Source organism: Mytilus trossulus, chromosome 4, assembly GCF_036588685.1.
Source record: "Mytilus trossulus isolate FHL-02 chromosome 4, PNRI_Mtr1.1.1.hap1, whole genome shotgun sequence".
In the NCBI taxonomy this organism is placed as follows: domain Eukaryota; kingdom Metazoa; phylum Mollusca; class Bivalvia; order Mytilida; family Mytilidae; genus Mytilus; species Mytilus trossulus.
In genome coordinates, this window is record NC_086376.1 from 28,024,900 (window position 1) to 28,052,291 (window position 27,392).

The window sequence follows — 27,392 nt, forward strand, 5'->3', positions numbered from 1 at the left end:
TGTTCTGCCATTCTGATTGATAGATGTACGAAAAAAACCGTAAAACAAATTTCTTGAAAGAATACAACATTTTACATGAAAATAACGAGCTAGATAGTTGTTAAACACTTTAGATAAGTTGGTATTATAGTACTAACAAGCTTATGATCCTGTATCATTTCTTGACATCCGTTTTAAGTATACTTTTAAAGCATTTTATTCAGTTTGTTTCATTCCCGCCAAAATCGCCCTTTTGACGGCGTCTTTTGACGTTGTCGGTGCCCCTGAGTATTGTGACGTTACAATGGACCTTTGACGTTCTACACAATCAACAAGATTTATGTGTAGAAGCCATAAATGTCCCTTTGGCAGCAAGAGGGTTAAACAATAATGACAATCAAAGTTAATGTCGAGCATTCTATTTGCAAACTTAAATGTTAAATAAATCAGAGTGTTAAACTGCGCGCTGTATAGGCAATATTGCGACCTTCATCAATGAGAAAAAAACATACCGTTTAGTTGTCTATAAAAGGTCCCGACATTAAAAATATAAACCAATTCAACTGAAAAAACGTAACGGCATAATTTATATAAAAAAAAAGTTAAATAAATCAGAGTGTTAAATTGTGCGCTGGTTTGGTAGAAAGAGGACATATTAATTCAATTAAGTAAATAGCTGAAAGTAATAATATATTTTACTTTATCATACTTCATTAGACTTTACATAGTGCAATTATGTTAACGATATAAATTCCAAACGTCTTTTGAGGCGACCCCTTTAAAATGTTTATCGTCTCTCGACTCTCGTTTTTTGTTTGTCGACAATAATCATTTATCTAACACGTCTAATAAATCTAGGTTGATAACACTTTGCATTGTTTTAAACCTAGTTCAGTTTTTATAATAATGAGAAACTCCTACATCAAAACTGCCTACCCGCCCAGAACGCCAACGTTTACAATAGTGTTTTGCACTGTTAGTCTTTTATTTCAACCAATGTGTTGTCTCTCCATTGATATTACAGGTAATGGGGAGTATACTATATATAATGACTCAATGAAAGCATAACAACTTTTTTTTTTAATTTAGTGATTTTATTAATTTCAAAACTTACTTTGTTTAACAGCGCGTTTGATACGGTGCTTTTTGTCTGCAATTTGCTTCTTGTCCGCTATTTGTTTTTTTTCTATTTGTATATCCTGAAGGCATACTGAATATTGTACGGATTGAACTATATAATCTAAATTAAAAAGGGCTTGCGTTTCAATCGAATAAAAGTGTGAGAGAGTTCAATTCACGCAATTAAAATTAACTACTTACAAAATTTAATGTTACATTTTAATGTTTACAAATTTCATTTTTTGGTATGTTGTTTACTTTCATATTCAGTGGGATAATTAATGTATCACGTACGTAGGTTACATAGTGTTTACCCATATTTCTTTGAGAAACAGAATATAAACAAACATAACATATTTTTATATCAGACTCGGTATTGAATCAGAGTCAAAGTAAATCAAAATTAAAGCAATTCATGACGTGTTTAACGGGTTTTACAGCAATATCATCGTCATAAAAAATAAAAGTCATAATATATGCGATATAGTATATAGAAATTAACCAAAAAATGTGTACTAAAGTTCATAATATAGTTTATGACAGTGTTCGTACCCATTGCTGCAGTCTTTGTATACAGTCATCTCTATAAAATTGACTTAATCTATGATATTGTTGCACTATGAGTTTGTACCATCTTTGCGAATCAAGAGACGCAGGTGATGAAAATCATTATGTCATGTAATGCTCTAAATCAAGAAAGAAAGAAGTTGTTACCATACTATTATACAGTAACTCTTTGTCCAAATATTATAAATATCAACAATTGATGAGCTCTAATAATTATATTCTTCTTGAAAAACTATGTAGATTTATAAAAATTATAAATTTGAGGGTCTCTTCTCCTGGTTAGTTTTTAATTTAATGTTTATGTTTGTATTGTTCACATGTGCTTTAATATTTAATGTAATTGTTTAAACATATATATATTCTCTGTAGCTATGTACATTAATTATGTGATTTTTAGTTAATGATAAATAAAATTCGTTCTTTCATTCATTCATTCATTCATTCATTCATTCATTCATTCATTCATTCATTCATTCATTCATTCATTCATTCATTCATTCATTCATTTATTCATTCATTCATTCATTCATTCATTCATTCATTCATTCATTCATTCATTCATTCATTCATTCATTCATTCCATTCATTCATTCATTCATTCATTCATTCATTCATTCATTCATTCGTTCATTCGTTCGTTCGTTCATTCATTCATTCATTCATTCATGTATTCATTCATTCATTCATTCATGTATTCATTCATTCATTCATTCATGTATTCATTCATTCATTCATTCAATTTTTATTTTGAATGAAGAAAAGAGATTTACAGCTTTTGTTCAAACAATTCTTGTTTAAAAGTATCAATTCACAATGTTGTATTTTTCGTAATCAGCATCCTTCTCCAGAAGTTCCAGCTGAAAATTGTAAAAATGACTGAAGCCCACTGTTTATTACGAAAGCGTATCAGCCTCATATTTTATATGTTATTCAGGTCTCAGACAGAGTATATAATGTGATATTCCCGGTTTAGAGTTTATATTCCCTAAGCCTAAGGCGTAATAACAGGTGAGCTATGATGGCGTAATTCAAGTTCCAAATGTGGCAGAAACGTCGTATATATATCCGTCATATATAAAGATGCTAACAAAACAATTTTGACGTGAAGCAGTGACCTTAAAACTTATTTGAGCTAACACTTTTCATTAATGTTGATATGTATGAGTCCATATTGCTGTGGACTTTATGTAAGGATATAAGCCTTATCTTGAGCTACACTTATTAAAGGGACCAACATATAGGATAATGTAAATAAACTTTTATATATAAAAATATGTTTGAAGTAAGATATACGCTTCTAACAGTCCATTCAGTAAAATATTGGACAGATATAAGGCCGCAGGACGACGACCTGTAAAATAGTTAACAGAATGGACTGTTAGATTATAATTTTACATAAAGTACACAAATATATGGACTAATAAATATTAGAATTATAATGAAAAGTGCTAATTCAAAGAATTCTTTACAAAAACTAGAAAACGCGTATTATAGATTGCATATAGATGTACTCTTGCATTAATATTGTTTGTTAAAAAGATAAATTAATCTACGACCGAAAAAAGCTAATAGAATGTTAGTTCTGAGTGAGATTGACAATTTATAAATGCGTACCATGCAAGCATATGGAACATGGCATAAAACATTTACTATATATTAAACGTTATATCAGCTACGCCACTGTATACAAATTTAATGGACATGTATATCGCTTTCAAATATTCTATCCTCGCCACATTTTTCTTTATTTTGTATGTACTTAAGTCAGGAGCATGTGATACAGTGGCTGTCGACCTTAATTTTGTTTCCCACACCTTCTTATTAATATATATAAAATTAATATACAACCATTTTTTTATGTTTTTGTTTTTTGTAACTTGCACTTCTAACTATTTTTACATGAATATCTTTGCTATTAAAATGCAATAACTTGATGCAAATAAACCATTACTTCAAAAAGTGTCTATAATAAATTGAGCTATAATAAATAAAAGATGTTTTTAAAAATATGTAGAAAAGCTATACAATTTAGATAATTTATTATTCTTAAAAACTGTTATGATGAAGTTTAATGGCTTACTTCTAATATTTATTTGAATGTGTTCATCTTACATAAATCCGGATCCTTGCATTTTTTTATTAAAATTTCTGTCTAAACGTGTTAATTTTTCACAGATATAAATACCAACCGATGAAGCAGTATTCATTGCAACATAGTTTACAAACAAATGAATGAGACCAGATCCGGCGTAAGAACAACATGGTCACTATTTTCCAAAACGCTGACATACAAATCCACAGAATAAAGACTGACCGATCGATGTAATGACAAAATGGTCACTACTTTCCACGCCGCTAACATATGAATCGACAGAATAAAGACCGATCGATGTAAGGACAAAATGGTCACTACTTTCCACGCCGCTAACATATGAATCGACAGAATAAAGACTGACCGGTGTAAGGAAAATAGGTCACTACTTTTCACTTCGCTAACGTATATTTATGAATCGACAGAATAAAAACTGACCGATGAAATGACTTGATGGTCACTTCTTTCCAAAAGTTAACATCTGAATTGACAGAATAAAGACTGGCCGATGTAGGGACAAGATGGTAACTTCTTTCCAAAACGGTAGCGTATGAATTGAAATAATAAAGACTGACCGATGTAAGGACTAAATCTTGATGTTCAATTATAATTGATGTTTTCCAAAACGGTAACATATGAATCAACGGAATAAAAAATTATCCTCTCGTTTTGCTCTAACATTTGACAGCAATATTTCCAAAGCTTCAGGAAACTTAAATTAGTATTTAAATGAAGGTTATGTAGTACATCCCTCATGCTTATATTTTTCTATGTGTATGAACTTTATTTAACTCCATCAGATTACTAGTATGTGTTAGGCCCAGCATCTGGCTTGAAGTGTTGGCAACACCGCATTATGAGTCGAAATTAAGTTTTTAGGATAAATGATAAATGATTATTGTTTAGTTACATATTGTAAGGTATAAAATATTATATTAATTGACATGTCAATTATTAATTTACGTTTTTATTTAGCGTTAAAACAAATGCATGAAATTGAATTGAAACGTACTCTTTTAAATGCAAAATATGCAAAGTATAAAACTCTCCAAAAACTGATAATTTTGCTTAAAAGCCTTTTTTCAAAATTTCAAAATTTCATACGATTTTTTGACGACAAGTCAAAATATAAAGTATAGTCTTTTAACCATTTTGTGATGCAAAGTGCGAATGAGAATTAAACTCTCTCAATATGCGATCTTTCTTCACTCGATCGCCGTACTATTAACCATCAGTAAAGTAAACAATATACAATAGCCTAAAAATGAAGTTACATAAATAAAATACTCGAAAGTGCGATTTAATAGTGCACGGAGCAAGGATAATTTTGAACAGATATACAAATATATTACGTATATATGTAGGGATATTTGCCAAAAGGGACTGTGAAATTGCCAGAGCCGTTAGGCGAAGGAAATTCGGTCTAAAGACTGGTATTTTTCGTAAATACCCCTCCACAACATGGTAATATGTTTGTTCGCGCCTTGCGTGAAATTTGTTTTCTGACAAAGAAAAAAAACATAACCCCCTCCCCCTTTTGTTCATTCATGATCTTTGACCTTGATTTAACACATATTGCTCTGTGCGAATGGTTTCCAACCGAAAAAAACAACATTACAGATACTAAGCTGTTGACTGGGCTATGGTATATCTGCACATAAGTATGTGACTATTCACGACAGATTTCCAGGCTTATGGGGTACTTAGTCTTAAATGGACCTGTTTTATTCATCATGAGTCACGAACACTTTTGTTGATAAATTAAAAAAAACAGCCTATTTTAACAACAGGGAAAATTTCAAATTGGCACATACTATTTCGAAATACAGAGGGTCAAGAAATATAAATGAAATTTAAACATAAGATTGTTTATCTGATGACATCACAATCACGATAATGTGTACCGTTTCCATGAAAAATTATTCAGTTTCCAAATCGTTATTTCCATTTGAAGATATTGTGTTTTATCGCGCACAGCAAAGAACCAACAAATAAATTCCAGATAATTTTCGTTTTTAACAATTATTGACAATATATTATCCAAGATAAAGTTGTTTCTTTGATGCGCATACTTTTTCAATCGAAAATAAGCTTAAAATTCTATGAAAAACATGGAAATTCAAATCAAGAAATTTTACAAAATATACTTTCATCTACTTTGGATTCATTTATTTTCGTGGGTATCAATTTTTGTGGCTGAAAGAAAAGTCATATGTTCGTGGATATTCAATTTCATGGTTTTGCGGAAGTCTGCATATAAACCTATAGAAAATGTGTCATTCGTTGAACATTTAGTTTCGTGGTTCACCTGTTCCCACGAAATCCACGAAAATTGGTATCCAACGAATAATAATGAATCCACAGTATGTTTGATACCAGGATGGTAACTTGTGTAATGTGAAATGTGTTACCAAGAACCCTATCAAGTAAAGACAAATTTAAGATTATGGATGTTAACCTTTTAAAGTGCAATAAGATTTAGGCCTTCAAATGTTCTAAATTTACTACAAAAAATAGATTTTTATTTCGTGCGCTTTTTTTTTGAAAGTGTTATTATGACTTATAAAGTTGATAAAATCTGTCTCGATGAAACCTTTTAGTAGTTTTTATTTTTAGATATGTCTTTTTCATTTTAATCTAGATTAATGATTCATATGTCTACCTCTTATAATAAAAGACCACCAGACATAGCTTATATCACGTATATGCATCTGGTTTGATGCAGTTATTTTAATGTTAGCAAGGTGTTCTATTTTGATATTTGAACGTTCGAATACACACTAGTTTGTTTGATAGCATAGTTAATTAAAGGGTTGTACTACAAATGTCATTTTATTGATATTAAACAATTTGAACAACAATTTAAGAACTATTTCGGCGTCGTAGAATTATTTTTAGGCATAGATGTCCTTTACTTAACACCTGTTAGCATATGTTGATTCTTTCAGAGATCGTATCGAGGTTATGACCTTTAACAACGGAGATCATCAGCAACCACACTGTAATTATTAATTTTCTAAACAATAGGTTTAGAAAGGATTAAAACTCGGAAAGTTCTTCGGGGTGGGGAAAGGGGGGTTGGATAGAGAGAGAAAAAGAGGGGGTAATTCCTATATACTAGGTAATAGGATGTGCCTCTGGAATAAGTTACATTTCCAGCTTAGAACCATGTGAAAAGTCGGGGAAACTATATAGAAGAAATACTTGATAGGGTCAATTAAGTTCCAATACATGTTATATGAGGCTGTTTGTTTTTCATTGCGAAAGTCTCACCGTAAGAAAACATTATAATTACATAAGGAGTCGATCTTCATATCTGAGCTCCGACTAGGGGTTATAGTATTCGTCCGGAAAAGGAAATACTGCACATACATTGAGTTCGTCCCTTCAAAAATTATATCACAACGACGATCTGATTGATCGCTATGGAATGTCATTTTCCAACATGACAAAATCATTCCCTGGTCCCCTACAGAACTCGTCCTTGTTTTTGGGGGCGATATCTTATTGCACCAAAAAAATAATTCATTTGCGCCATAAGCTATTTGCGCAACTTCAATTTAAAATTAAAAGGCAGCATTTGCGCAAAAAGATCCAAACATTTATTTATATAAACTAAATATATATAGTTGACTTCTCTCCTCACTCCAAATCTTTAGTTAATTTTTTTTTGCAAGTTTTTCATCAATTTTGAAGAGCTTTAATTTATTATTTTAAAAGGTCTTTCAGATAACATATATATTAAGGGACTAATCGTTTGCATGCTGTTCTCAAGATCTGTCTTTCTAGTTTCCGAGTGTTACAATGTAGTTTCATGTAAATATTCCAGACGGCTAACAAAAGTAGACTTAACTGTGCATCTCTATCTTTTTTATCCATTTTCTTTTAACAAATGCCTGACGAAATGTGTGTATTTTGACAAAGAAGACATGTTTTCCTTTATCAGACACTATTTTCTTTAACGATATATCGGACTTTTTTACATGTGAAAATCTATTTTCATATATTACTGTGGATAGGTCAATTAAAGTACATGTTACCTTTGATAGCAGTACTATTTACATGCTTGATATAGGCACCTTTAATTTTTTGTATTCATCGTATCTCAATTTTTTTTGGTCTCTACGGCTGTGCTTTTTTTTGGTCTTTATCTGAACGTACTTTTAACCAAGTGTCTATTGACACGCAACACATCAATATAAGAATTTACTGGCAATGCATTCCTCAATCATTTGACAACATGGTTATTATTTTTTGGGGGGCATTGGAAGTGTTTGTAAACAGTCCGGTATGCGGTTTAGATAGAACAAAAGGATTCGACCTCTTGTATTTAAGGTAGAAAAGTGAAATGAACTTTGCATACGGTTGTCAAGATGTCACAAAAGTTACTTGCCGTGAAATTATTAAGAATATTTGCTTTCACGTTGACTAATTTTCGTATTGTAAGCTGTTAACAATGCAACTTGCAAACAATCATTTTTAAAGCGATCATTATATCATAAGTAAGGTTGCTACTCTTTTTTGCCCGACATAGAAAAAATCTGGGGGAAATTACGGATATTAAGAAATGAATTATCAATCGGTTAAGACCATTCCCAAAGTGGCACACCTAAATGTGACATTTGTAAGCAATTTCAAAGTTGGATGTTATATGGCGGGGTTTTATTTATTAATTAACGCATCGAACACAACCCGTCTATATATGTAACATCACATGGCTTTTTAGTGATTAAAACTATAATTCAAAAATAATATTTGCATGTTTGACATGTTTTTTCTTCTTAAACAATTACAATTTCTCCGTCAGTCATAATTTCCGTATTATTCAAAAAGTTTTGTTACACATTTTGTTACACCTTTTATAGGAAGCCGGATTTGTTGACCATTGTCAAGTTGAGTTTTTGGGGTAGCATTGTTGTATTCCTTTTGTTTGTGTTTATAAATTGTACTTTCGGAATTATCTTTTATACATCTTTTTATTTATTGATCTTGCAATTTCTTGCAATTTAATTTGCGTCTTATTTCTTTAGTATCATATTTTGGCTACGTTTGTGGTCGATCATACAGTATTGAGAAGTCGGCAGTTGCTCGACAATGGCGTTATCATTTTTTTCTTGTGACACGTCACGATACATTTCTTGTCAATAACATATAGTATGGCACATTGGTCTGAGAAAATCGTCCGCCAACGCGATCTTCGTCAAATTCCCGACTTGACGTCATACCAATTATTTGCTTGGTATCAAGAGGAAGAATATCTTTAGAAATCAACAACTATGAAACATGCAACAATACTCTATCAAAGCAAGCCACGAAACAATACCTCAACAAGGAAGCAACCATTTAACTTCAAAGGGGTATGGTTTTCCTGGCTGAGCTCGAACATTTGTTGTCCGCCTTCATCAATCAAATATTTTTCTTTCAAAATCATTAAAAGGTTTTAGGAAATCAGAATTCATAATACTGTTTTTGGTCATAAATATTTTTCCATCCCATTGAAAGTTGATGAAAATTCCTTGTATTTCTTGCATACAATGGTTTTGGCAAAATGAAAAATGGCGAATAATTGCATCATAGTCAATCATATCGCAGTCTTCTTTTTTATATGAGCTTTCGATCTATCCTGAAGTCTGGTTATGATTACTTTGCTTTTAACTTTTACAGAATTTTTAATGAACTCGTTGTAGCCCACACTTGTTTGTTCACTTTAACACATTTTTTTACGACGGATTTTGTACATACAGCGGATTGAAATGATTTAATGGTATAGAGACAGAATAAAAAAGAACGAAAATATTCCATGATTACACGTAGGAAAATTTATATTTAAATGTATAAACAGCGTTTCAGTTTTATTTAAATTATATGTAAACTGAACAAACCCTGACTCGCAATGAAAATGATCGGCAGTCAAGCAAGGCACATTCCCTCATCCGATGACTTTTTTCTGGATATAAAAATGTTCATATGTTAAAGACACCATACTTCCTAGAGCAATGAAGTCCTTCTTATGTGTCAGCATTTTGATTGTCAACTTCATTGCATGTTTATGCTATACAGATAACTTTAACAGTAAGTCATTTCATTCGTATGCAGTTCCTCACATTTTACTTTAACAACACATTTCATTGTAGCATATAAACGATAAAACTTTTTATATTATGATATGTATTCATCTTTTAACACTATGCAATCCTGTCCTTAACAAAATCGGGTTTGTTCAAATATATTTGACTAAAAGTGAGATCTTTTAGTTTTTACTGATTTTTACAATTCCTTAACTTCACACGACGTATTTCTAGAAACAGTCAGTTCAAACATATTTTATTTGCTGAATTAAAGCAAAATGGATTAGACACAAATTAATCATACCAATGAAGTCTTCTCCGTTATACAACATAACATTACAATAATAGTATAATAATTAATATAAAAGACATGCATATAAAGCAAACAGTTTATAGAATATAGTACTAGCTATCATAGGTAAAAAGAGGAGAGAGAAAAAATGAGAAACATTTGCGGATCCAGGATTTTGAGAAAGGAGGTCTACAAAGACAAACTTCATGAGTTTGACTTGTAAAAACTCTATGCATTAAAACATACATGTATAAGTATAAGGAAAGATGCTTAGTTCTGCGTAAATAGTTTAGATTGAAACGAATCAATAAAAAAAAATCTGAAGCAAACACTTGATATAAGTTATTCATATTATTCACCTAGTTTTTAACATAGTTCAGCACAATGTTGTCTTATACAATTACGCACATATTCAGGAAATAGCTAAGTAGCTTGCAAGTGTATATATAATTTATCTATGTCCGTTTATATCTCAACGATTAACAGCATAATTTAACAATAAATATATCATGTTCTGAAATCAAATTATTCAATGTATTTACAAAACGACCCACACGTAGACTTGGTCTAGCTGTTGGCAATCCTTTTTTAAATTAATTTAAAAAAATAAATATTTTAAAGGTCAAGAAACAGTCACTGAGCTATGTAACTAGTTTTGGTAATAGTTACAACTTTGGCTCGTTTCACTTATATCAACAACAAAAAATATATGCATTTATCTCTTATCTTATCTGAAATATCTATGATTAAATTCCCTCAAAATATTTCCAATATTTGTTAAGCACTGGAAATCTCCGAAAAACATGTAAAAAATTGTGTTAAACATAAAATCCCGGATTCAAGATCAATTATTTTTTTCGGTATTCTATAAAAGTTATTTGTTATTTTTGCAATTCATGTTTAATTGATTTATAGGTATAAGTATGTGCAAAAAAAACACACCTTTTTAAAAACATTTCGACATAACAAGACGTCAAGACAATATTTTATTTGAGTCTAACCTCTTACAAAACATTTACATAATACATCAACTGCCCATATTAAACAAGAGCCATTCAAAAAAGAGTTATGAAGATAATAAAATGAAAAAATAAATAAATGTACTTTGAATTTATATGAAAAAAAAATCAGAAAATTTCAAAAACCAAAATTGGAGAAAAAGCAAAAGGATTGAGACTTCAATGAAAATTTGAATCGAATTAGTAAGACAAAGTACACATTTAATTTAGAACATGAACTGTAGTCTTAATCATAGAAAGCCTTGATGCTTGGATTTATGCTAAAACAGTGTAAGGTGGAATAGGAAAAGGCAAATTTAATGAGTTATCAAAGGTACCAGGATTATAATTTAAGGTAGCACAATACAAAGATTTTTTTACTTCCAATCACTAACCTTAAAAATGGTGTAACTTTCTTATGAATACATACAAAATTATAAATGGTATATATAGATAGATAAAAGATAAATCTTTTTAATGGATGCAATATTTTTATTATGCAATTATTATGTAATCAATTATTATTATGTAATTAGTGGCAAAATCTCGGTAAGTTCACTTGAATGAATTTAGCTCTATCATCTCTTAATCTATACAGAAAATTTTAAAGAAATCTTAATCAACACATAATGGGCTTCAAAAGGATGTCTTAGAAAGCCCCTATGGTATTCCATTCTCTCATAAATGTCTAATTGGTGTAAACATCCTAACCACATCAAAGAAGATAATGTTCAATTAGTTGTAAAATTTGTTCTATACATTCTATCTTAAATCTGAGACACCCTTTTGTAACTAATGGCCATAGGAACAATATATAATAAAATCAACCCTCTAGGGATACCTATGCAGAAGCTAATTTCAATTGAAAGTGGAAATTTAGTGAAAAATATTTCAGACACAGTTAACATTATAATTGGTTACATAATTGTTGCATACTACTAACATTGCATTAATTTGAGAGAGAAATCTGTTAGCTATCCATAACTACCACTTTTATGAATGTTCAAGCATTATTAAGAAAGTTACAGCATTTTAAAACTTGGAAGTTGGAGTTATAAAATCTTTGTATTGTGCTACCTTAATACGCCAGACGCGCGTGTCGTCTACATTAGATTCATCAGTGACGCTCAGATAAAAAAAGTTATAAAGCCAAACAAGTACAAAATTGAAGAGCATTGAGGAGCCAAAATTCTAAACGTTGTGCCAAATACGGCTACGATAATCTATTCCTGGGATAAGAAAAGCATAGTTTTTAGAAAAATCTAAGTTTTGTAACAGGAAATTCCTCGAAATGACCATATAACCTATATTCATGTCAACCCCAATGTGCTGACTACTTGGCTGGTGCTGAATAACACTTCATAACACTCAAAGTTAAAATTATTTTCAGTGCCAGAACATCGCATGTATCATACATATGGCTAAGTCATGTACAAGTGCTTGATCACATGACTTTCTATAGACTGATTGTATGATACATTCTGATATTGTGTAGTTTAAATGATATTCTGATAACATTTTTCTCACCTGAAAAAAATAAATTTTGATTCATTTATATTAAGAGTTATCATGCTACGTATACAAATTTTACTCGTGTAATCTTTGAAATTGCAGGAACGAACTTTTGTAGTGCTTCATATTCGGCTCTGTGTATTTCTGTTGATTTTTTTTAGATTTCTTGCACAAATTTGCCTGTATGCGTTTATCAAAATGTTAAAAGTCATATTCTGTAATTTTAATGTTATCAAAATTATTGAAACCAACGTATGAATAAAGACTAAATGAAGTCATGTATGCACGTTTTTGTTTATATTTATTACGAATCTATTTCATTTTATCATGTTAATGGACAATTAAAATTTCATTTAGTGATTGTTGATCGCAAGTTTATTATCTTTCCGGTTTGTTAAAGAGTTTGCCTTGTTTTGACATTGAAAAAAAACCCAACAGAGAACAGGTGTTGCAGTTCATATGACAAATAAGTAAATTTATTTTCTTAATATTACAGTTGTTTAATAATTAATTTTTGTTGCATTACATTTGATCGTTATGAATCAGTTATATCTCACTATTTACCATCCAGTGCATGTGTGCTTACATTCTTTCATCGCGGTTTTCTGCTCGAGCCTGTATTGTGTGCAATAGCCGAAGTTCTTACGAGGGTCTTGTAGTAAAGGTCACCACTGCATACCGGAAAATATCGGCGGATAAGGGTACGGAAAGACAGTATTAATATAATAGCAGCATATTTTGATAATATAAGGGATTATATTTAAAACAAAATAGTTCACGTCCACTTGTTTTACATGAAAATGTTGCTAATAAAGTATATAGAACATATTCAACTTTTGTTTATAAAATTAACTAACTGCATATACATGTACATATACTTAGCGTAGATCATTTTCAATCTAATCGCTAACTATCAAAATGCGTATCGACTTACACAATATGTGCTTGATATCAAAATCCACATTCCCTCATGTAATAGATAAAATAGGGTGGAGGATAAACTCAAATTGTTGAGATTTTATTTCATTCAGTAATATTGTTTCTTTGACAGTAATAAGTGTATATTACTTAAATAAATTCAAATTGTTGAGATTTAATTTCATTCAGTAATATTGTTTCTTTGACAGTAATAAGTGTATATTACTTAAAATTCACAATTATTTTGGAAAGAAACAACATATTTTTTCAAGAAATATTTTTCAATCTTTTTTTAATATAAAATGAGACATATTTCAGGGTGGTTTTATGTTTCAAAATAACCATCAGTGAGGTGATAAAAAAAAATTAAATACCTCTTTATATAAATATGCTTTGAACAGGAGTTACTTGAAAATTCAAAAAAATGTCCAAAAGATGGTTCGAACGGATATAGGCTAAATATTCGACACGGTTGTGTTCGTTAAACATCGTGTTTTTGAAGAAGAAAAACAGAATCAACGGTTATTGCTGTTTCTTCAAAAACAATTTAATCTTTCTTTATTTCATGCTCCCTTTAATCAAACTGCATTTGGGTACAGTAATAAATTATTTTTTATAACGTTAAGTGTGTTCCTTTCAAATGTTAATAATGACTTTATTCAGGTAGTATGTGTTATTGTCTTTAAAAAATATACGAATACTGTCGCAATTTTTGTAAATAATGAAATCATGAACTAAGTGTAATGTCGTTTTGGTATACTAGACCTCCTCATTCACGGGTACATGTAACACCTGCCTCTAATTATTGGCCTGAAAATGTATTAAAAACCAGACTACCTTGTAAAAATGGTGATAACTCCCTCATATATAAGTGAGAGGTTAAGCTAACTATAAAACATGGTTTAATCCATCATCTTATACATAAGAAAATGCCTGTATCAGGAATAAGACAGTTCTTTTCCGTTTAGTTAATGTGGCGGAGCCTTTAATTTTGACATCGTTAAGAGACTTTCCGTTGTGAATTTTTCTTGGAGTTCGGAATTTTTGTGAGTTTACTTTTCATTTCGAAAAAAGTAAAAAAAAAATGTTTAAAAGGAAAATCAAATAAACCACACACATAATTCACCTCAAAATGAACTGCAACCTGTGTAAATACAGACTGCTGTCAAAATTATTTCATTTTTACATATATAGCTAGAATACAATTCATTGCATAATCTGTCCTCGAACTTAAGGTCAATGGTAACTCTCCCTTTCGACAGGGAACAAATTAAAAAGATATAGTGACACAGCTTGTTGAAAATTAAACTTTTCTCAAACAATGAACCTTTCTTCTCAAAAAGAGTACACATAATACAGCTGTGGGATTTCGTGACAGATTAAAAGCTTGTAAAAACTAATACAAATTAATCGAGGTACACATTATAACATTTTTATTTTGTGACACGAAATGTCAGAAAACACGTTGATCTGAATTAACACCTACACGCCTTATCCTGAAACATAATCCTGGGAAATTAATTGATATTTGACAATCAAAAGTTCCAAAATGAGCATTATCATGCATTTTAATTAATTTGAAACATATTTAATTGTTAACTGTGATCGTGACATGTAAATAACAAGTACTACGGATTATTTCGTTTCTATCATCAATCATATACAAACTACTGAGATCATTTCCGAACACATATTTACCCAATTATCATATTCCTCTAAATTCCCTTACCACCAAAAATACACAGGCTTTACACGTCATAGAGTTTAGTAATAACTTGTCGGATTCAAAAAGTGTCACAATGACTTTTGAAATTATTTATATCAAAAGAAGAAACTTCCATAAAATATGAATTCGGTGTATAAAATGAACAGTTGAAGAGAACATGGGGATGAAGTGTTATACATGTTTTATTTGTTTTTGGGAGTTACAGCCCTCTTTCTTATTCGCTTAGTTTATTCCAAAATTATCAATGGAGATTTTTTATCAAAAAGTATTAAATAAAAAAAAAATTTGATACACTATTTTAAAAAGCTTTCATTTGCAATGTATTCATATTTGATAATGAAAATCAAAACTTGTCGGAAAGCATCTAAATTCAGTGTAAACGATCGTAGGGTGCAAATTAGTTTTGCGGAAAGTTGAATAAAAAATCGACACATAATTTTCTAAGTTTCTAAATTAAATTTCAAATTTGTTTAAAAATATTCAATATGCTAATCAAGTAATGTTCATGTTGTAAGTAATGGGTTGAAATATTGTTTTTTTCAAATTTATGGGAAAAAAAGTGTTTTTTGAAATCTCAAAAAATGCAAAAAAAAATTTTATTTTCGTCTCAAATCAATGCTTTAGATATGAAAACAACACACAGTAAATTTGGAACCTTTCGGATAAGTTTTAAGATTGTTACCGCTTTTTGAATATAACTTTACACATACTGTCTATGGTAAATCAGTTGATAATGTATACATTTTAACGATTTCTCTTGGGGACAAACTTTGCTTAACAAATAAACGAAGAAACTGTATGATTTTTAAAAACAACTTGATGGCAAACACTGTCTTTACCTTTAAATAAGAGGTTGGCTTCATTATTTGGAACTTCTTTTTTTTAAATGTCGTTTTATGTAAATTTTGTAAAAAACAAAAAATCGCGAAAAAAAACGTCACGAAAGGATTTTTTTTTTTTTTTAACGGATTTATATTTCCATAATGATTAAGTATAACTACCTTCAATATTGGTCCATTGAATGGAAAACTTTATCATTAATTTGAAAAAAAAAGTCTTGTTTCGTTTCTTTTGTTGCCCAGTATATATTGTATGTTGAAGCACTTTTGCTGCTGTCTCCCAATCATTGTCACACTATAAACTCATTACATCTGGTTTGATAGTGTTTTCAAACAACTTGGAGGTTGTTTGTACCAAATCAAAAATATAACAGTTGTTGTCAAGCATTTTTATTGGCTGATATGTTAGAGCGTTTTTTTTTCATTTTTTAAGTTACCTAGAAGTTCGGTGTTTCTGTTATTATATATCTAACTGTGATAAGTGATTGCTGCTTCCTGTTTGACATTTGGTATTCAATTTCCTGACAAATTTGCATTTTAATGTTGAAAAAAAGAAGAGTAAAAACGATCTTCATAACCAACAGATATGATATCGAAGACATCTATCTGGTTTATGCGACTGTAAAACAAATGAGAAGTTTAGTTAACTATAAAACTAGGGTTAATCCATCATTTCTGCTCTAGAAAATGTCTGCACGAAGCCAGGAATATGACAGTTGTTATCCATTCGTTTAATGAGTTTGATATTTTTGTATTTAACTTTTTATCGTGGTAGCGTGTTCAACACGAGTTTGAGAAGTCGTTAGATTCGAAACTAGACCAGGTACAATCAAAGGCTTGATATCTAGTTGTTGATGCTTCTCCGCTAAGCAAGCGGAATTGATAAGTAAGAGCAAAAAAAAAATTCAGTCATAATAAGGTAGCAACTGTTTACCTTCAAGAGGATTTAGAAAACCTGCGTTGATTCTTACCACGTAATTGCATGATGTTAGTTAGATTGTTTTTTTTTTAATTGATGTTACTATAATTTTTTCTTCTAAGTTGATTTTTTCATATTCAACCATTGGTTATAATCTAAAGGCATATTGTGCTTATAACTTACCTAAAGAAAAAAATTGCTAACACTTGATAGTATGACGAAGGTTTTATGTTGATTTTTTCATATCCCACCTATTGGTTATGATGTAAAGGCATATTGTGCATTATAAATTACATAAAGAAATAAATTGCAAAGACTTGATAGTATGACAAAGGCAACTAATATTAAATACTTGCATGGACTACATTTAAGTCTGCTTGAAAAATTGAATAATTTCAAATGTCTATAAAAGTTTTGTTTAGCTTATGCATGCATGTACTAAGTTACTTTGCATTTTTTTTAAACTAAGACTTTTCTACCTCAGAAATAGATTATCTTAGCTGTATTTGGCAAAACTTTTAGGAATTTTTGGTTCTCAATACTCTTCAACTTCGTCCTCTATTTGGCCTTTTTAACATTTTTTTTATTCGAGCGTCACTGGTGAGTCTTTTGTAGACGAAACGCGAGTCTGGCGTAAATATAAATTGTTAATCCTGGTATCTATGATGAGTTTATTTATTAAAGTTAGTTGCTTATGCCATGCATGCATGGAATATGCTTAGTTCTAAATCTTTCATGATTACATATATAATATGAAAAGGTTAAGTCATACTATCAAGTACTAACAATTTATTTCTTGACATTGATAAGAATCCAAGACGTTTCAAGTTCTTGTTTGAAAATAAAAGTACTTGAATAAATCTGCTAGGGTTTCTTTATTTTTTTCATATATGCCTGTAGTATTGTCAATAAAAGAATCGCATAATTCATTTACTTTTTGGGCCAGACATTTGTTATGATGCTTTTGTTACCTAAAAAACTGCAGGTGGTGCGATACCTTTTTCTAGGTGTATATAAACTATAAACACTTAATAAATAAAATTTGTGTGCGCCAGACGTGCGTTTCATCTTATAAAACCTCATCATTGACGATCGATTAAAAACAAATTAAAAGGCCAAATAAAGTTGAAGAGGATAATTGGTATATTATTAAGGCTATTTTAAAGATTTTATCGTAACGAGAAAGAAAAGTTAAGTAAAATTGATCATATTAATATTACCCGGTATTGACCTAATGAATGCTTAGACTAACAAGTTTAATTCTGTTTTGAATTTCGGTTAATGGTAAATGTATTTTAAACTATCAGCCTGAACTTAATACTATCGGTTCTTTATAAATAAAATCACATTACTTGGATTAATTTTATATTTTGTCATAAAATTAACGATTTCGTTATTTCATGGCTGTATAGTCATAGCAATAACAGTACACGTGTCCCGATTATTTCTATTCAACGTTATTCGGGGATATCACTTAAAGTCCGTTTCATTTCTTAATTAAAACTTATACATAAGTAATCTTTTGAATCATGTTGTTTATCATGGAGCGTTTCTTTGTGAATATACTCTGCAAATTAAAATAATTAATGTTTGTTAAGTTGACCTTAAAAATGTGTATGGATTCTCCAAAAAGTCATGATTCAGTATATAGTAGGGATAGCAGGGAAATAATTACATTCAGTCAGTTAAAAAAAAGATTATTAGCATTAAGTTAGGCAGATTACTTTTCCATAAAAAAAATTCACTGTAGATTGATTAATTCGGACAAAAAAAAAAGAAAAGCGTATAGGTAGGTCGAATGGTAAATGTTGTTCTTAAAACGACACTTAGGTCATAGATATGTCATAATCAAACATTTTAATCTGTTATCTATTACTTTACGTTTTCCCAATTACATAATTAGTTTTAGAATTAACAATTGTAAGTTATGTTTTATGTTTAACTATTAGGGGAAATAACCAAATTAGACGTTAATATATAGTCTTTCTAACAAAAAGTGCAAATACTTAAAATTTCTCATTTAAACATACGACATTAAGTCACAGATTTTAGATGAAAGTAGTGGTTTATATGTTTTATTTTATACGTGTGTATGTGCGTGTGTGTGTGGTTTTTGTTGTTGTTGAGAAGGGGTATTAGGGGGTACAAAGTATATATATTATGAACTCAGGAATCAAGTTAGGTATATACATGGAGTAAATCTTTCGACAATATTTGAAATCTGACGCTGTTATATAGACAGTATAAAAAAAAGATATGATTTTAGCTAGGAGAATTCTGCCGGAGTATCAGGGATGCGGACCACAATATAAATCAGAATATTCATGACGAACGGAATGATTACAGATAACACATATAGTTTAATACTGCTTAATAGTTTAAGTGAAATTAAAGGTTAATGGTATGAATAATATTATGTTATCGAAATGTGATAGTTCGGTGACATGTAAAGTTAATTCAAAAATTTAATGAACCGAAATATCTCAGGGCTAGTTTTAGTCTTATTGTTTAGATAAATGTAATTATCTTTTCTCATTTGCTTTGTGCACCGAACATAAAACTTTTCTGATTACTTCAAAATAACACTCCTGAAAACTAGTATATATGTATCGTGAGACACACCTAAAAGTTTTACTTAATAAATATTGGTTCGTATATACATGTAAATACTAAAACATAATGTTTATAACGAATTATTAATGTTCTAAACAAAATCTATGGAATCATACGTTAGGAACATGGCACAAATTTAGCTTGTCATATAAATGCCTAATTTCCAAAGATTAGTAATGTATAACTTATCTTCCAATATGTAATACGATAAAATAAAATATCTTTATCTACGTACATATTGGCAATTTTTTTTTTATATTCTATATTAAGCTATGCAATAATAAATGACATCATATAGATATATTTGTTAGCAATTATTACTCCCTGATATTTTCAATCTGGAATTAATATTAAGAATTCCTGTAGTAAAAAAGAAAAAAGAATTCCTGTGTTTGATAACGAAAAAGGAAAAAATCGGAATATTACGCAATACAGCGATATAACACTAAAAAATCAAATAACTGTCCCGTGAGAACTTGATGACAGGACTACAACATAAAGTACATGTATCACCCATGATTGGAAACCATTACCTTTGCTTCATAACATTTAAACAATTATAAAAAAAAATACTTGTATGATATATCTTTCAAAGTTTCAAATTTAATAAATACATAATAATTATAAAGAAATGTCTTTTATCGAACGAATTATAATTTTATTATATTAAAATCGAAAATTTGTAATAGCTTTAATGATGTAAATAGTACCACAAATTACGTGTTTATATATTTTTAAAATGTAATATTTTAAACATTATTTGCTTTTTAATGTAATAAAAAAACCACTACAAATCGTATGCTTTCATCAACTTACCCCCAATAAGGACTATATTTAAGTAAATTGATTGGGGCATAAAAGCGTTGATCGAAATAACTTTTGTTTTCACCAGCATGGTCATCGCTTTTACAACCTTATAAATTACTAAAAGAAGCATTCAATACTTATAGTTTCATTTTTTATCTCGATCAAGATAATTTTTTTTATTTATTGATGCACTTTATTGTGGGAACTCGTGTCATCATGATTGTTACTATTCATTTTGATATGAGTGTTTATTTGCTGATTCCTGTGATAGCTATTTACACCACTGGGTCGATAAATAAACTCATCATATATATTAGGACTAAATATTTTATATAAACCAGACTCGCGTTTCGTCTACTAAAGACTCATCAGTGACGCTCGAATCCAAAAAAGTTAAAAAGGCCAAATAAAGTACGTAGTTGAAGAGCATTGAGGACCAAAATTCCTAAAAGTGTTGACAAAATTAGCTAAGGTAATCTATGCCTGAGGTAAAAAAGACTTAGTATTTCAAAACATTCTAAATTTTGTAAACAGTAAATTTATAAATATAAACATATCAATAACAATTCATGTCAGCACAAAAAGTACTGACTTCTAGTCTTGTGATACCCTCGGGGATATAGTAAATGTGTGGTGGACGTTTCGCCCCGAGGGTATCACCAGCCAAGTAGTCAGCACTTCGGTGTTGAAACGAATATTAATTATATGGTCATATTTTTTATAAATTTCCTGTTTACACTAATTTAAATTTTTCAAAATACTAAGGATTTATAATCTCAGGCATAGATTACCTAAGCCATATTTGGCACAAATTTTTGGAATTTTGGGTCCTCAATGCTTTTCAACTTTGTACTTGTTTGGCTTTATAACTATTTTGATCTGAGCGTCACTGATCAGTGTTATTTAGACGAAACGCGCGTCTAGCATACTAAATTGGATTCGAGCGTCACTGATGAGTCTTTAGTAGACGAAACGCGTCTGGCGTCTGGCGTATATACAATATTTAGTCCTGGTATCTATGATAAGTTTATTTATAAGCCTGGTATCTTTGATAACTATCAGAATGACGCGAGATTGCTGCCAGCAAATCAAAATAAATCATTGTAATTATACATGCATGCAAAGTAATTATTACATTCTGCACATTTTGACATTGTTTTTATTCGTGCAGGTTTGTATTATTATCACAATATCCGATTGAATAAATAAAGTACCCATATCCTGGTATTGTTAGGCAGAATCGCTTTATCATATACAGGTCTGTCACAGTACTATATTAGTACTGAATATAAAGCTACTTCTTTAATTCTGATATTTAAACATGTATTTTCAGGTTATAGAAATGAAGATGAAAAGTATGATCGATTGATAGAACTACTACGCAACAAACTACGCCAGCTAAAAGAAAATGAGATAGAAAACCGGCGGAAACACACGGTAAGTCAATTTCGGTGATTCCTTTTTATAAAAAAAATGTTTTATGTCAATACTTGTACACCGATACAAATTATTGCTAACCCATAAGCATACCGCATGACATTTTAATATTATTTTGTTTTTATTAAAAAATTCAGAAGTTTTGAGGCGAACCAATACGACAAGTCGAAATGGTTAAAATTTTGATGATGAGCTTCGGTAACACATTAAAGAAAAGCAACGACGATTGAAAAGTATAGCAGAGATAAGACTTACTTCACACAAATACTCACTGTGATGTACGGCGAAGTTTAAAAGGCAACGGTAGTTGCTGTGCAATTTAAATGGTTTTTATGTTTGGTATTTCAGTGTTATAAACATAGGAACGGATTTGAAACCGTTTAAGACTAAAAAGGATGGAAATTTGCACAGTTGATTCATTATAGGCACACATTTACTTTAGAATTAATAAAATAATTGATCTAACGCATTTACAACTTGGACAGATGTTCTGAAATAGGTTTGGTAATTTATATATACACTATGTAGATTGATTTTTCAAAATTGAACAGTCAATGATAAATTTTGTTACTGTTTTACTTTTACTACTATTTACAATAGAAATAGGAAGATGTGGTGTGAGTGCCAATGAGACAACTCTCCATCCAAATAACAATTTATAAATTAAACCATTATAGGTTAAAGTACGGCCTTCAACACGGAGCCTTGGCTCACACCGAACAACAAGCTATAAAGGGCCCCAAAATTACTAGTGTAAAACCATTCAAACGGGAAAACCAACGGTCTAATCTATATAAACAAAACGAGAAACGAGAAACACGTATATATTACATAAACAAACGACAACTACTGTACATCAGATTCCTGACTTAGGACAGGTGCAAACATTTGCAGCGGGATTAAACGTTTTAATGGGCCCAAACCTTCTCCCTTTTTCTGAAACAATAGCATAACATCACAACATATAAAAACATAATAAAATACAAGTTCTTTTAGTTTTTCAATTGATGAAAGGTCCAGGAAGTTATTGTGTTGTAAAGTTTGTAGCTCTTGAAGAAGTTCATTACGGATATCGCAATACAATTTACAGTTAATCATGCAGTGGAGCTCGTCTTCTACTTCACCACTGTCACAAATTTTGCATATTCTTCGTTCAACAGGAATATTCTGATACGCCCCTTTTCAAGTTATGGGGAAACGTTTCACATCGCATTCTTGACAAAGCTGATCTTTGGTTTCTAGAGAGACATTTTTTCAGATATTCTTCCGTCGAGCATTGTGTTTTCATAAGTTTGTATGTTTTGAGTTTTGGCATAATTTGAATCCTTTTCAATCCATGACAAATGATGACGGTCTTGTAAATAGTATTTCATAGTGTCCAACACATGATGGATTGAGAAACTAAAAGCATTCTCGGGTGTCATAATTTAATTAAGTCCACACGATTCTATTATGGTTGTGGCGTTGTTGAACCAGTTATTTTTGTATCGTTTAGAAATCTCCTGGTCCCATAAAAAACTTTGTGACAAAAACGAGAGTCAGGTATTCTTATCAACCTGCACATTAGCCGCATAACATTACGTTGTGTACTAAGAAAAACCGGATACCATCCCATCTCTCCCGTTATAGCCGGTAGAGGAGTGGCCATACCAACATCAAGAAAAGTCCGTATTATATATATGTGTGTGTAAAAAAATAAACGGAAAATACTGAGGGACATTCAGAACTCATGAGTCGAATACAACAAGACTACCCAATTGCAAAACAAAGGATAGATGAAAAGTCGAACAGGTCAACAAAATACTATACATAGAACAATCAAGACTGGAAAAAAGTCGTGTGCATTCATATAAGGATACATCACGATGTAATTTTATTTCCATAAACTTCAGACCGGCTCTTAATACGGAAATAAAAACAAATAAATATAGTCACCATAGATACCAGGCTGAACATTATTTACGGCAGACACATGTTTCGTCCTTAAAACTCCCACCAGTGACGCTCGAATATTTTTTTTTAAAGGCAGCCTTAAGTACGAATTTGTAGAGAATTAAAATTCCAAAATAAAGTGTATTAGATAAAACAAGTTATATCAGAATTATCAAAATTAAACAAAAGATATAGAAAGTCACTACTATTTTACTCTTTATATGGATTATTTTGACAGGCACCAACAGCAGTAAAGAAAGACAATCCAAAAGATTCTGAGGAAAATTTAAAGGCCATAGAAGACCTGGTACATATTTTATACAAAGTTGTTATGATTTATAGTTAAAGAAAGCTAAGGACAGTATGTTGAAAGCTGTTTAAAGTCTTAAACTTTTACAAATGGAATCTTTTCATCATGTGCATGGAATTTTACGATTTGGATAGATGTATTCAAATTGGTTAATTATTCATAATATGATATAATATAATAAAATAAAGATTCTGTAATAATTTATTAAATTGTAATTTTAAATGCATTTCAGAATGTTGATCCAGACTCTAAAAATATGGAATTAATTGAGAGCTTCCAGGTTTTAAAGAATCACAGGAAATTTAAGGTACGACTATTAGTTAACTTTTAGTATTTTATTTCTGAATTAGAATACCGAAAATGTTAACTGTTAAAACTGTCATGCCTTCAAGGTACACAAAAAAACAACCCAAACACTTATCTCTCTCTAGTTTAAAATTGAAAAATGGTTAATATAAAAAAAGAAGAAGACGTGGTTTGATTGCCCATGTGACAACTCTTTACAAGAAACTTAATGACACAGGAGTTAATAACTATAATCTTCAACAAGTTTAAGTTTTGTTTTCGATGAGCGCAGAAATCTGTTTCCATGTATGAGAAAAAAAACAGAAAAGAAAAAAGGTACTATTAAAACTAAAGGTTTTTGTCTGACAAGAAAAAAACAGATTTTAAAAATTGTTTACTTATCATTCAGTAATAACTGAACTTAAACACCAAGTGACATGTGATTCGTTATTTTGATGCCAAAGCTAGCTCATTTACAAAGGATACATAACAATATGAAATGATAACATTTACTACTTGATCTATTTCACTTGACTGGGCGGGGTTAAAACTAGTCCATCTATAGCCAGGTATGTCTGGATAAACTCGTCAATGAAGTGTCAATATATTCGTCCCATATCATGCACTCAGTTCATTTATATATATTTTTGGTGACACTGATAGGTGATTAAAAATCATATTATTTATAACGGCCATCATCCTTATCACACACATCTTCCTATAGACTGTCGTTATGCAAGTTAAAACGTAAGCTCCGCCCGATCAGTTGAAATACCATTGGTAATATCCTTACTGGAACATTGTCTCTATTTACCCAAATACTATAAAATCCAAGTATTGCTTACGCTATTCTGATATGTATTAGTAATTGTATGTGATAGACACAAGAGAGCTTAACAAACATTGTTTAGTTTAAAGATGATATTACACTACATCTCTATTTGTAGTGTTGCTTTGCTTTCTATTGCAGGCTAATCATATCCATCCCGAGGAAAGTAAACATGTCAAAGCAGAGGCTTTTGACAAACATATATTGACCCATGCCCAGAAAGTGGAGCTAAACATGGAGTCTGAAGATGTAAGCGTTATGCATATTTGTTATGCATATGTAACATTATGCTTTTTTTTTCTTAGTGCCGACCGAAAATAAAATTACAAACTATTTTTAAACTCTCTTCTAACGATGTGCAGCAATACTAGTGACTCACGTTTGAGAAAAGATTGAATATTGACAAAATTGTTTAACTTTTGATCTTTTTTTTATGCTTATATAAAATAAGGTTCCCATACATCGTGGTTGTTGTTGATTACTTTCTGCCATATATAACAATTCAAACATATATCATTTTTCATGTATTGCGTTACTTTCAATGCTAGCTAGTTGAATGGCATGCATGCTTCTGTCTTCAGATTACTTGAAAAAATGTATTTTTAGTAGATGGTCGAAGGTTGTCAAATTAGGAAAGAGAAGAACATTATAAAAACACATAATTTTTAATTCCAGTCAAACGAAACCGACATAAACAGTCGTGGTATTTTTAAAAGAGGATTTAGAACAGGTCGTCTTTGGAATAAACACACAGTACCCTATGAAATAGATTCAAGTCTAGGTGAGTTTATTTGAACATCTAGTACTAACTTGGCCAATGTAATGTCTATCATCATATATTATATAAGAAACGTCGAACACTTGCATATGATATAGATGTTGCGCTTTGAATATTGACTTGATTAAAACTAAGGTCACTAACCCCTTACACAAAGTTGTCTTTCGAAATAGGCCAATAAATTTGTATGCAAAAGTAAAATCACAAAAATACTGAACTCCGCGGAAAATTCAAAACGGAAAGTCCCTAATCAAATGACAAAATCAAATGATAAAACACATCAAATAAATGCATCACCAAAGTTGTATATTCATTTGACGTCACAATTTTTTAAAATATATATCATAAACATGTGTGATGTGTCTCAAAATAGGTATGTTGACTTTATAACAACAAAAACCCTAGGTAATGTTCATCTTGTGACTGTTTACACATGCATAAAAGACCAGGGATATTATGACTTGGCTTATTAACTCATGATGATTGTTGTCTTTCTTTTCTCCGTGATTTGGTTCTAAGTTTCATGGACAAATAATGGGTAATTGAGATATGTATAAATAATTAAATATAAGAAGATGTGATACGAGTGCCAATGAGACAACTCTCCTTCCAAGTCCCAATTTGTTAAAGTAAAACATTATAGGTCAAATTATGGTATATCTAGTCAACGTACGGCCATAACCAAAGTACGACCATAAGAAGCGGAGGGAGGTTGTAAAATATTGTAATCACATGTTAGATGTGTTATTTTTGTATGTGTTTGCAATAATTCAACGTATCTCAGTATTTTTATATTGATTTATTGGGAATTGAACTGTTCTACAAATCATATTGGAATCTTGACATCAGCGTAGATTAAATCTTAACACAACATACAAACGTTCAGTATCAGAAGGTGAGGCAAGGATTTCGTCTGATCAAGAAAAATGAAATGTTTCAAGGCTTTTAAAGATAAGTTTTTTCTTCCTTTTCTTCAATTATGACACACTTGGAATAAATAAATAGATAAGTTATTATAAAATCCATTTTTTCTTAAAATATGCCTGTACCAAGTGAGGAATATTAAAATAGTTTTTACTCATTTTGTTCATTGATAACGTTTTAACAAGTCAGTTTTATTGGGTTTTTTTCTAATTTAATTTTGAATTGACCATGAAGTCAAATGTATTTTGATTAAAAATTTTGGTTTAATCACGAAGTTTCAATAGTGTACGTATCCTGATGTTTTCGGCAGCTGGCATTTTACTACCAACTCACTCCGCTTAAGCGTGTGCAAATATCCGGTCTTTACTCCATAATTGTGAATACATCCCTACAAATCTTACAGTAATTTTGCTAGGTTAATCAGTATAATTATATCAATATATAATAA

General features: G+C 30.4%; 1 protein-coding gene across 1 annotated transcript in view; it reads left to right on the top strand.

Moving 5' to 3' along the window:
• Positions 1–9,625: 9,625 nt before the first annotated feature.
• The window catches only part of LOC134716539 (apolipoprotein(a)-like), an 83,663-nt gene continuing 65,896 nt past the window's right edge, over positions 9,626–27,392 (top strand). Inside the window, exons 1-6 of the mRNA XM_063579548.1 lie at positions 9,626–9,829; positions 21,783–21,886; positions 24,057–24,125; positions 24,361–24,435; positions 25,384–25,491; positions 25,918–26,023. Coding sequence (XP_063435618.1) covers positions 9,754–9,829; positions 21,783–21,886; positions 24,057–24,125; positions 24,361–24,435; positions 25,384–25,491; positions 25,918–26,023 — 538 coding nt within the window. The 5' untranslated portion in view covers positions 9,626–9,753. The remainder of the gene's footprint in view (positions 9,830–21,782; positions 21,887–24,056; positions 24,126–24,360; positions 24,436–25,383; positions 25,492–25,917; positions 26,024–27,392) is intronic.